General features: G+C 40.6%; 1 protein-coding gene across 4 annotated transcripts in view; it reads left to right on the plus strand.

The window, feature by feature from the left end:
• The first annotated feature begins 376 nt into the window (after nt 1-376).
• The window catches only part of eml1 (EMAP like 1), a 56,695-nt gene continuing 44,758 nt past the window's right edge, over nt 377-12,313 (plus strand). The window contains exon 1 of one of the 4 annotated variants that reach the window (XM_032499474.1): nt 377-583. In XM_032499474.1, the coding sequence (XP_032355365.1) occupies nt 556-583 (28 nt within the window). In that variant the 5' untranslated portion in view covers nt 377-555. Of the gene's footprint in view, nt 584-8,133; nt 8,289-12,313 lie in introns of those variants that run through there. The other 3 variants (XM_032499478.1, XM_032499479.1, XM_032499483.1) reach the window with 3 other exon arrangements.

Raw genomic sequence — 12,313 nt, forward strand, 5'->3', positions numbered from 1 at the left:
GGGTTTGGCCAACCTGTCTCAAGGGATATTAAGTTTATTGAAACTTTTTCCGTTACAGGCTCAAGGGATAAGGAGAAAAGAATACTGGAAAAAACTGTTTTATGGCAAGTTTTTGAGGAGAAAGCTGTGCCTTCTTGTTTTGTTCTACACTACATATAGTATTTTATTTCCTTTAATTGGTGAGATAGGTGTTGTAGATATATGAGAAGTCAGAATGAAATCATATGTAAGAAGATCTGCCATTTCTAAGGGAAACAGTATCCCAAGGGAGGACTGTTAGTTACAAATTTAGTATCCAATAGCGCAGTGTGTGATGTTTGATTGGCATATCCACTGGCCACTGGTCAGATTGTTGAGAGAGGGTGAGAGAGAGACAGGGGGAGGACAAGGAGATAGATTGTAAAGTAAGTAAGCTAAACAGCGAGACAGTGTGACCTAAAGAGCTTAAAATAGAGAGTTTGAGAATAGATACTGTAGTAGAAACAAGAAGGCACAGATTCAGAAGAAGCAACGGGCTGCCAAGAGAAGACCCCATCCTGATCCTCTTCTCTGGCCATGTCTGACTTTGAGGGGCTCCCCATGGGTAAGTAAAAACAAAAGCCATGTCCTCTTGTGCACACATACATATACTTTGTTCAAGGGAGACATACAAGGTGCTTATCTGTGCATACATGCTTGTAAATTGTTTGGATACGTGTGTCTGCATATGTGTGTTTATGTTTGAGGGAGAGGGGACTCTTTTGGCCCATCCCGTTTTAGTCTAAGCCCTCCACTGGGACAGCTCACCCGGCAAGTATTCAGCTGCAAAGAGGAGCTGGTTCAGTTTGGGCCCTTATATGGAAACTTGGAGAGAAATCCCTCTGGTTTCATGAAAGTAATGCAGAATGACTGCAGTTTTAACCAAAGATATGTAGAGAAGCAAGCAAAGAAGAAAGATGGTTTGCATGGATGAGGTAGGAAGGTAGTTGTACCTTATACCACTTTGACCTTATATCAGAGTGGAAAAAGTTCTGCATGCTTGTGGGACAAATGGTATAAAGATGTGTTGTGTGTATGTGCAGGTGTCTGCTAGTGTGTGTGTGTGTGTGTGTAACTAAACATTAACTGAAGGGTGATGTCCCGCAGCTGAGAGAAAAACTGAGGCCCTAACTACCAGACAGACCAACAGAAACAATCAGTTATAAATTGAAACCTTCCTCTTGTCTTGTTCACTCACTCACTCACTCACTCACTCACTCACTCACTCACTCACTCACTCACTCCCTTTTCCTCCATCTATCTCATCTCTCCCTGTCCTTTTATCTCTTCTCTTTCCTGTTTCCTTTCCTCTCTGGCTCAGTCCATGCGTGATTCCCTTCTCAGATTAATCAAACATGACTCAACAGTATGAAAACTGTTTGATGTTGTCAATTACAGAAAACGCAACCTTGGCAATAACTGCTAAGCTTGTGGTTATTGCATTTGACGGGCAGCAGACCACACCTCCATTATCTATTATATCATACTCTAATGCAGGGGTTCTCAACCTTTTGCAAGCTGGGCCCCCCCAAAGCTGGTTCATTGTAGTTGGGGCCCTAGTGCCCAACGCCCACACACCACGAACGATAGAACGATAGACAGATAGATAGGCTATTATTTTAGGCCCACATATTATTATAATATTATTATCATCATAGTAGCGGTAGGTATGCCTATTACATTACTAGGCTATTTATAATTGGCAGTAGTACCAGATCTCATGTGAGCTTGCAGATATTATTTTAGTAGTAGTATTATTATTAGTATTATTATGAGTAGTATTAGGCCTATCATCATTACTAGGCTATTGCTATATTTATATGAGGTTACATGCTTTAGTTATTATTATCATCATCATCATCATCATCATCACATCATCATCATCATAGTAGGCGATTATCATACATAGCTATTGCTATAATTGGGAATTGGCACCAGATCTGATATTAATTTAGCTTATTATTGTTATATCACTAGGTCATAGTAGGCATCATCTGCATTTTGTAAAGAAGTTGCAGGTTGGTGATATTAATGTGAGACTGCAAAGATCCTCAATTCTTGGCTCAATGTTTGACAAACATAGCCAAATCATCCTCGATTTGTGCACGATTATGGTATTTAGTTGTTGTTTTTTAAGTTATTTTTTCGGGTTTTTTTCCCTTTATTAGATAGCGTGACAGTGATGTGTGAAAGGGGGAGAGAGGGGGGGAGTGACATGCAGCAAAGGGGCCACCGGGTCCGCTGCGTCGAGGAGCAAGCCTCTGTACATGGGCACCCGCTCTACCCACTGAGCTATCTGGGTGCCCGGTGTTTAGTTGTATAGTAGTATTGAGTGCAGTCATTTTTGAGAATCTTGCCTCACACAAATATGTTGACGCGAAAGGAAGGAGAATCTTCAAGGCGACGTCCCAGAGTTCAGCGTATTCCTGCATCAATGATGCCCAGAAGGACGAAAGAGGGCAGGAGCTAAAGAGTTCCTTCAGTCGACTGTCACTCTTCAGCTCAATAAGCTGTTCCTGCATATCCATTGATAGCTCGTTTGCTGTGCACACAAACGGATCTCGAACCCACGCAAAAGATCGATAATCCTCTTTAAAGTACGTCGCAAATTGTTTTAAAATAGTTTGACTCACCAATCGGTAGATTTGTACATAAAATCCATCCGACGCTTTCTCGTGAAGGCGTCGATCCCAGCGTTGTAAAACTCGTCTTTACGGCGCTTTAGTTTGCATAGTCTCTGACTCGGCGAGGGCTGGAAGACGTGCTGGCCCGGTCCGGTTCCGACTGGATGTTTGGATCCGTTTCAGGGTGGAAAATGTGCGAAGCTGTAGTTGCCGGTAATATATGAGCTGACGGCTTTTCCTGCTTGGTTAAAGCTGCGGGCGGGTTGTTCAGATCCAGGACCCCATAGTGGTCCAGCCGCTGACTGTTCAGATCCAGGACCCCGTAGAGGTCCAGCCGCTGACTGTTCAGATCCAGGACCCCGTAGAGGTCCAGCCGCTGAATGTTCAGATCCAGGACCCCGAGAGGTCCGCCGCTGACTTCAGATCCAGGACCCTACAGGTCCCGCGCTCACTGGTAGCACGGCCACATAGCCATATCTCTTCTTCCGTACCAGTCAGTTTGAAACGATGCGACGAGTATTTGTCCCTTTTGCTGCAGTAGTCCATTTAAGGCTGGCGAGACCTCCATCTTGCTATTAGTTCTTTTCTGAATTAAATCGAGTTTAGAGAAATTCCTCAGCGCTGTGATGTGGCGGACACCGCTGCTGTTATTTGACTTTGAATTTCGCGGGGATTGCGTTCACAACGTAGCTGGTGTAATGACGTCAGCTACGCAAAGGGACAGGAATATCTCGATTTTAATTGGTCCGTGTTTGATATCTAACGGAGACGATTACTGGCATAACACATTTACGTACAAAGGCACGGCAGAGTTGTGCCTTTTAACGTACATGTTAAAGAATACAGGATCGAAGTGGGCATGCGCGGAGGGGTGTGTGTCTTCTCTCTGCTCTGACTGCAGGCTGTGCCTGCTGCGCGAGGCTACTGCTGACTGGGAGTGCTTTTGGACGGGAGAGGGGCTCACGGCATCTCCCGTGGTTGAGCACAGTAGGCCTAACTGCAGAGTGATTTGAGCTTTCGAGTCTACAAACACTACAAAAGTCTCCAAAAACACCATTAAAAGTCGCTAGATTTTTAGCTTTTGAAGAAAAAATAAATAAATTATTATTTATTTATTTTTTTCCCCTCCCATCCTGTAGTCTACTCCCCACCGGTTGAGAACCACTGCTCTAATGGATTTGCCAGGAAAATGACATCATCATTTGTAAGCTAAATCACTGTATTAATTTGCTGGCACCAGAATGTCTTAGACTCAACAAAGTGAGAAAATAACACTGTACACTGTTGAATCCTTTGTTTCCAGCTTTACACATTTCTCCTTATCTACGTGATGGCTTTTTTTATTTATTTTTTACATTTGACAACAGTTAAACCAATATTATAACTGTACTTGATGTATCGCCTCCATTCATCTGTAGCTTACTAATTTAAATATTCAAATCCAACATGGTAATGTGTCAAAGTGAAAATTCTCAAATGTTGGCCAATATATGAACAGTTGTATTGAGTTATACAAGTTAAACAACTTTCTCAAACTGTAAGAACAGATCTTTGTGTGCGAAGATGACAATGGTGGACCCCCTACTGTAGGTATATTTGGGAATAAAGATGTTTTCTGAAGGCAACAGCACTTGTATATGAAGAAGCTGTTTAAATTGTTTAAAGAAGCCAGAGTCAGATGCCAGGGGAAGTTCTCTTTCAGCAAACTCAAAAAACTTTCATCATGCTCAAATTGTGTCCCAAAAAAATATTAACACCTCTCTAACAGCCTTGCATTGACATAATCTGTACCTGTATTGATACAGATACAGATTAAATAACTTCTTAAGATCAAAATATTTCTTATTTTAACCAGTTATTTCAGACTTTGTCAGGGAACTAACACTAATGAAACAGTGTGACAGTTATCCAGCATGCACAATACCAGGATCCTGAAACGTATAAATAAATGTAATTCAGCAAACAAATGGGATTCAGCAATTTATTTTATTATTTACACCTGTGTCAAAAGGTCTACTGTAACTGTGTGGTATTAATGATTTTTAGAAAAAGAAATGTAAACACAATGAGATGATATAATTAGGTGCTGGTAGTCAGAATTGGATTTTTCGGTTTCAGTTCCAACGTGAGCTTTTTTCATTTTAATACACAGTTCCCAACATGGAGTTTCAGGCATAGGAGAAAATTAATAACTGCAGTTAAGCATTTATCCTGCAAGTGGCGGTAATAGCCTATTTTATGAATGGTAGTTTATGATTTTTAGGGTGAAGAAAAGCCCAGGGTCATGAAAAGGTTAGAGTTAAATATTTTAAAAAATGACAACGTGGTTGGGGCTGAGGTGCAAAAGTGGAGTAAGTTGGATATGACAACAGAAGGAAAAATTAGTGAGCGTGAACTGAATAAAAAGGGGAGTAAGGAAGATAGGAGGTAAGGAATATGGCAGGCAGGCAATTGGGGGGAGGGGGGGGAGGTGGTGGCTGTCTCTAAGGAGATCAGTTTTGTAAAGAAATGACTGTATGTCATGTAACTGAGATTTATGGGGGGGCTCAATTGGAGCTGACAAGTCTCCATATGATAGCAAACCATTAGCTGTGTGTGTGTGTGTGTGTGTGTGTGTGTGGGGGGGGGTGCGTGGTTGTTTCGCGCGCGCGCATGCGTTCAGAATTATTTCAAAATGCAGATGAGAGTGTAGGACCGCTGACGTCAGCCCTCCAGCTGTGCTCTCTATCCTCATATTGAGACTGGAAATGGGTCATTTGTCACAGGTTTGTGCACAGTCACCTGCAGTCTTGTGTGTGTGTGTGTGTGTGTGTGTGTGTGTGTGTGTGTGTGTGTGTGTATATGAGAGACACACAGAGAAGAGGATGAATGCCACAACCCATGCATTAGAGTAAACTGCAGCAGACTCCAGATTTCCTCAGCAGAATTTATTTAAGGGTTAGGCTGTATCGATCAGGGAATTGAGTTGCTGTGACTTTGAAAGGAACAGGAGAGGAAAGGCAAGCAAGTGCAAGAAGAAACATTGTTTGATGCAGGAAAAATGAACAGTAAAGCAAAAGAATAACATGAAATGAAACAGTATGCTGTATAAGATAGTGTGTAGGCTTGTAGAAAAGAGCAGAGCAGAGTTCTTGGTTGTTCAGGAAATGGGGGGAAGGGTGTACATGGATGTTTCAGCAGCCAAGTCAGATGTGATTAACGTTGTTGTCGCTTGACAGAACACACAACCCTGCACACTTAATACACTGTGTCTATTTTACAAACCATAGGTCTGTTGGATTTTCATGGTAGTGATTGCGGTCCTTTAGATAAATTAACCATTTTCACAGTAGTAGAGGGTTGACAAATTACATAGTCTCCCACTGACTTGTTTTCTGCTTTTGAGTCGCCATACACAGCATCCGTCTCCTAATTAGTATATTTCCAAGGGCTGCAGTCTGCTGAATCACAACAATCCTGTTCTACTTCTGTGTACAAGCCTCATTAACATATAGATTATGTAGGGAGTCTGTAACCCTTCTTCCTCTCTTCTATGGCGTCATTAGTGTAAAGGCGAGGAGGGCAGTCAGGGAGGGAGGAGGCGGGAAGATTTATGAAAGCCACAGAAGCAATGAAAGTTCAAGTAATACCCACAATATGATTTGCTGTGATGCCATAATGTTATGAGTGTCATAATTGTGTGCAGAATAATACAGTAAGCTCTCTTTACTGTCACATTCACCATGTTAGAAAGGGTGCTCCTTTTTCTGTCCATCTGCTTCTTTCCTTGCCTGCATGCTTAACTGTTCAAGTCAGTCATCTCAAAGTGTCTGTGTGCTCACTGAAAATCTAATTCTGCTCTCTGCATTAATGCAGTATTGCACCCACTCTATCCTGGAAGAAGGAGTCCACACCAATTTTGCCTTTTTTTGCATTTTCGTTCCTGTTCTTCCTCTATTAAAAGATTTCTTTTGGCAGTTGTTCCTGATCCATCGATGCTCTAAGGATAGAGGGTGTTGCCTGATGTACAGACAGTAAAGCCTGAGGCAAATGTGTGATTTGTGATTTTGAGATTTTTCAGGATGTATATATAACTGGGGGTTCAGTAAAAGGTGAATCTGTCCTTTCTGAAAAGCATTGTGAAGAAAAAGTGCTGTGCGTGTGGTTTAGGTGGAATTCTATTAAAACTGGGTTACATATTGTGAACAAACCCCTGGGGCTGATCCTAAGTTCACATTTTTTCCGTATATGGAATTCTACTTTTTAAATTGTCTGATACTCAATTTCACCTAAAGCTTTATGTTTATGGCCATTCAATCTCACAATATTTGGACTGTTAGGACCCAGTGATGGCATCACTTAACATTTCCCTATGATTAGCTAATTCAGTTAGCATTGACCTTCAACCTAAAAGAAGTAGCTCAATATTTTACATACAATACACTTATTTGCTTTATAAAGTTTTTTTTTTCTTTTAAAATATTATTTTAGAACATTTTAGGCTTTATTTTTTGCAGGCGCAGTAACCTTGAGAGAGTTATTGATCCCCGTTCAAGGAATAGTATGACACCCCAGTGTAAACTTTTACCCTTAAATTTGTACAGCTCAAACAAACGACATATGTGGTAATTATGGAAATGTAGGCTAGAGGTGGTGTTTTGGCAGTTTTTGTTTCCTTTGGACACCCAAACACCCTGTGGGAAAGGAACAAGAGAAGAGCCAAATCAGCTGCAGCAAAGAAGAAGCTGCTTGTGTGTTTGCGGTCGCAGGTGGGCAGAACTTCAGAGAGAAGACGATCTAGTCTAGAAAATATACGTGGGTTAACCATTGAATATTATTTTTTACAATCTTGTGGTTTAACCAAAAGATCGTCTATACTACAGCGTCTGTGGTGTACGGTTTCCCAACTAAATGTTTCGTTCACTGGCCGGGGTGCCAAAGGCCCGTTGCAGTTGTAACCTAGTAAAAGCAAAACAAAAAGTGATGTTGCGTGCACAACAGATGAATGCTGGATCAAGCCTGTGACGGACTCTGATATCTGTTATCTCTGAGTACACTGAACACTGCATTAGGAGATAGGATAGTTCATCCCGTATCATTGAGTTCAGCTAGAATAAAAAAAATGTGTTAAATATTGTAGTTACTGACATTTACAGGGGGTCAGTGAACATGTTATTAGTTTAGAAGCTGAAGTCTGTCAGTCATTTTTTCAAGTAGCGTTAGGCCCATCTATGACAGTGATTTGTGCGCGATAACGTCGGTGTGTGGCAGAGGGATGTCTGTTGTAGCCTACTTCCTCGTGCTATAGTTTGAGGAGCGAGAAATGCTCGTGCAGAGAGCGTAAAGTTTGCTGCGGCCCAGTAGCCTGTGTAACGTTACTGTTTGCTAATCAATTGCTAGTGAAACCAGCTAACTTCTCGTAGCCTTACTGAGGTACGCTACAATGTTAGCTAAATGCTATGTTCATGGTGGTGGTTTCTACCTTCAGTGAGGTGTGCGAGGCCTTTTTTGCTGTGTTGTACAGGGCTTACAGCTTAAAAACCTTTTGAATATGAGGAGCAGTTGAACAGAGTGGTTGTGTTATGCACTGAGCATGAACGAGCTGAGAAGTTGAGCAGATTGAGGAGGACTTCGCGGTGCACAAGACTCAGAATGACGTTCAGACAGGTGAGTAACGTTACTACAACGAACGTATTCCCTGTTAAAACTCTAAGGCTGCAAGCTACAATTGCATAGAAACGTAGCATCACTGTGTAGACTATTTTCTTTAATGTTTGTAGGCAGTACGGCTAAGTAGTTCATATTGTCTTTTATTTTCTGTGTTGACGGCCTTAATGATGCTTCTGTTGTTAGTGGCAGGTTATTTATTTTCTGCGGGTTTACAGTATGATCCTTGTTGCATCCCCACGGAAACCATAGCGCCTTCTGTATATTGTTGGTCCTTTCTTGTGCAATTGTCTGAGTTTTTTTTACTCTTTTCTGTTTAATTCTTGTAGGCTCCACATACCATTACATCAGTTGTACAAGCTCAGGGGTTAAATTGGGATTGTTATGGGGGGCTCTCTCTAGGGGGGTCCTGGGGTGTGCCCCATCCCCCAGGAATTTGTTTTGAAAAATAAACATAATTAAATGGCACTTTCTGGAGAATTGTGTGCAAAGAAATGGGGAAATCAAGTGTTACATGATGGTGTTGATGCCACTTGGAGGATCTCGGCCCTACTGTATTTTTAAATTGGTTTGGATATGTGAGGTTCTCGGAGATGTTGGGATGTTGTTCCATGTAATTTTGAAATGTTAATGCACTTTTTAATTTTTTTTATTTTAATTAATAATTCTATTTTATAACATTATCCTCACCATATATTACCCCCTCCCCTTATTAAAAATGTACATTTTAACTGACCCACCTTTTACTTTATCTGAGTACAAGTTATTTAACTCTTAAGTACATTTCCTCAAAATGAAAGAGGTGGTAGTATTTACGTTGGTCAGTCAAGGTAAAGTGTTACCAATAAACCTGTTTGATCTGCGAGGGACATAGAAAAGAGGAGCTGGACTAGGACATGTAACGCTGCTTTACAGCCTCAGGATTAGGAGCTATTTAAAGCCAAAAAGCAGATTCTCCTCTTCTACCATTACGTGGCGTCTCTGTCTCTCTCCCATACAGTCTGTCTTGACACGGCATCCATAGAGACTTAACGGGATAGGACTTCTATCTTTTTAAGCCTCAGCCACCGAACACTTTCACTATCGTTCACCTTGAATCCAATAAACTTGTTTATCTTTCACGTACTGTAGCTGCAGTTCCACATCAGGGTATGTATTTACAGATTTGTTAAGCATTTAAGTGCAGAACATGAATTAATCAGATCAATTTAACCATATAATGCTGTTAATGAAAAGAAAAATTAATTCTTTTGTAGGGTAAGAATCAGTATTGCTGTTAAAATCTTTAAAATGCATTGTTACACAACAGTAAGACTTGCAAAATACATTCCAACAACTCCCCTTTTCTCTAAAATTCATAAATATGGGTCTTTGTAGATAGTACAAAGTCTGGCCGGGGATTTCTAGATGCATAATGCTCTTAGAGACCATGACCAAAAGACTGCGCTAAAACACAAGTGTTGACCCAGTTTTCCTGAACCATAACATCATTATTTGGCATTTTCCGAAAACAGACCAAAACACAAGTGCACTCCAGTGTGTAGCGGCTTTCCTCCTCTGCCTTGTTTGTCACTGATATTACACAAATATGCTTTACAATCTTTTGTTAGTTGACTCTTTTCATTGGGTTAAATTAAATATTCAATTTTAGAAGTAGAGTTTAGTGCAACGGATAGCACAACAAAGTATTGATACATATAAATCCAATGTCATATTCTATACTGAACATATTTAGCCACGCTGGCGGATTTATTGATAGAAACAAATATTGAATGGCCTGCGATTAAATATTAGAAATTATATTTTATATATTTTAAGATTTTATCTGCTTATAACTGCTAAACATCAACATGTTAGCATTGCCAATCTGAGGTTGTTAGCAGTTAGCTGACCCCAAAGCCCCATCTGGTTTTCTGTGAAGCAGAGCTGTGAACAAAACATTATCACTCTGTATGATGCTCCCTCTTTGAATGTGGGTCACATTTCCTTCACATAATTCACAATGACAAAAACTTTCTTTCTTCTAGTTCTAGTTGATCACGTATACGGATGATAGTGGCTTGTACACCGGTAACGCTAACGGAGGTGACTCAGGTGCCTGGGTCTGTTTCCCGACGGTTCAGTAAACCGCGGTTAACGTCGTTACCGCCAGAGTTAAGGGCTGACCGGGCTGGCTGCTAGCTGGCTGGCGGCTGACTGTGAATGTGTCCCCCGGCCGGACAGGGGGGGTGCTAGCTGTCTAAAGTACCATTAGATTAGTTGTCTATCTATACAGTTAACGTTACTGATGAATTTGTGGGTTAACGCAGAGTTGTGAACCGTGTTCAAAACAATCATACTAAAAATAACGTAACGTATGATCGTGTCATAAACATTTTAAACAAGTTATAAATGTTTTTTAATGAGTGTCATTCGGATTTGTCAAGTTATAGTTAGGGTTCATGTGTCATGACTGTGTCATGACAGTTTCATGTCACTCTTATGTAGAAATCGTTCCAGTAAATATGCCTACTCTGATTAGTATGTATTAGAAATGATAGGTTATTTTCTCCAGCAGGTGGGAAATGATGTATTTTCAACAGTCACTCAGCTGATTTACTCTCCCCTCTCACATTCAATCTATCCCCCCCATCTCTATCTCTGCTCTCCTGTCCAGACAGTTATAGAAAGAACCTGTCATTCACGGACAGTATTACATCCTCTGCTGGTCTGGCCTCTTCTTGCCATCTAGGTGCATCAATAGCACAGTTACTGTTATGAGATGTCACATTGTTACGTCTTTAGAATCGATGTTGGTTTTATCGACCATAGCCTAAGGTAGGATAAGATACAAAAAAAATAAAACATCAATGATCCTAACGGGGAGAGCTGGACAATTTAGTATCAAGGAAGATATGTACTGTAAATTAAAAAAAGAAAAGGTAGATTAAATAGGACAGGTTTTAAAAATAAACGATATGTCATGTAAGATTAATAATGGTTTCTTCTTTTGTGTCTCTTTAATGTCTAAAACAACACTAACACAGTGATCACACTATGAGCGACAACCAGAGGTGGGTAGAGTAGCCAAAAAATGTACTCAAGTAAAAGTACTGTTACTTCAGACTAATATGACTCAAGTAAAAGTAAAAGTAAAAGTAGTCATCCAAATAATTACTTGAGTAAGAGTAAAAAAGTGCTTGATGAAAAAACTACTCAAGTAGTGAGTAACTGTTGAGTAACGTCTGATTAATTTCTTAACACAAGCATCAATCAGACAGACAAAAATACAAAATAATCATCTTTAGGCAAATTATAGCTCATCCAATCAATAAAATTAATTAAAATTAATTTATTAATTACAAAATAGCTTACTTGAGAGACTTGTCACATCCAATTTGAATGGATACTGCATGTGTAAAACATACTGTATGTAACCTAAAAGACAAAGATCCACCTCTCCACAGCAGAAACTAAAACTACCGCTACGTCTCCTCAGGTGTTGACTTGTTGAACGCGCACATGTCCGTTTGTTTTGGTCGACACTGAAGGCACCGCATAATGTAGCTGCTGTTTCCACTTTTCCTAAAATATAACCATGCTTTCACTATGAGGCCGGGGGGGGGGGGGGGTCCTCCTGGTCTGCGTTGCCTTGGCGACGTTTGATTCTGACGTCTTTGCTTTGCTACGACTGTAAAGCTAACCGGTCCCGCTGCTGCATAGACATATAATGTCTATGATGCGCTGCTGAAGCGAGTATGGTCACGTGACTGCACGACGACGTGTGATTGGTTAAGCACAGTCACGTGGTAGAGCCTTCAGCGGAAGACTCTCTCTCTCTGTCAAAATAAAACATTAAAATGAGACGTACGCTGGGGTAAAAACAATGACTCGTAGTAACGAGTAACAAGCTCCTTGTAGCCTAATGTATCGGAGTACGAGTACAGTTTCTTCTTCACTAATCTGCTCAAGTAAAAGTAAAAGTATAGTGATTTAAAACTACTCCTAGAAGTACAATTTTTTTTCAAAAACGTACTCAAGTAAAT

This window comes from Etheostoma spectabile, chromosome 20 (assembly GCF_008692095.1).
Source record: "Etheostoma spectabile isolate EspeVRDwgs_2016 chromosome 20, UIUC_Espe_1.0, whole genome shotgun sequence".
Lineage (NCBI taxonomy): Eukaryota > Metazoa > Chordata > Actinopteri > Perciformes > Percidae > Etheostoma > Etheostoma spectabile.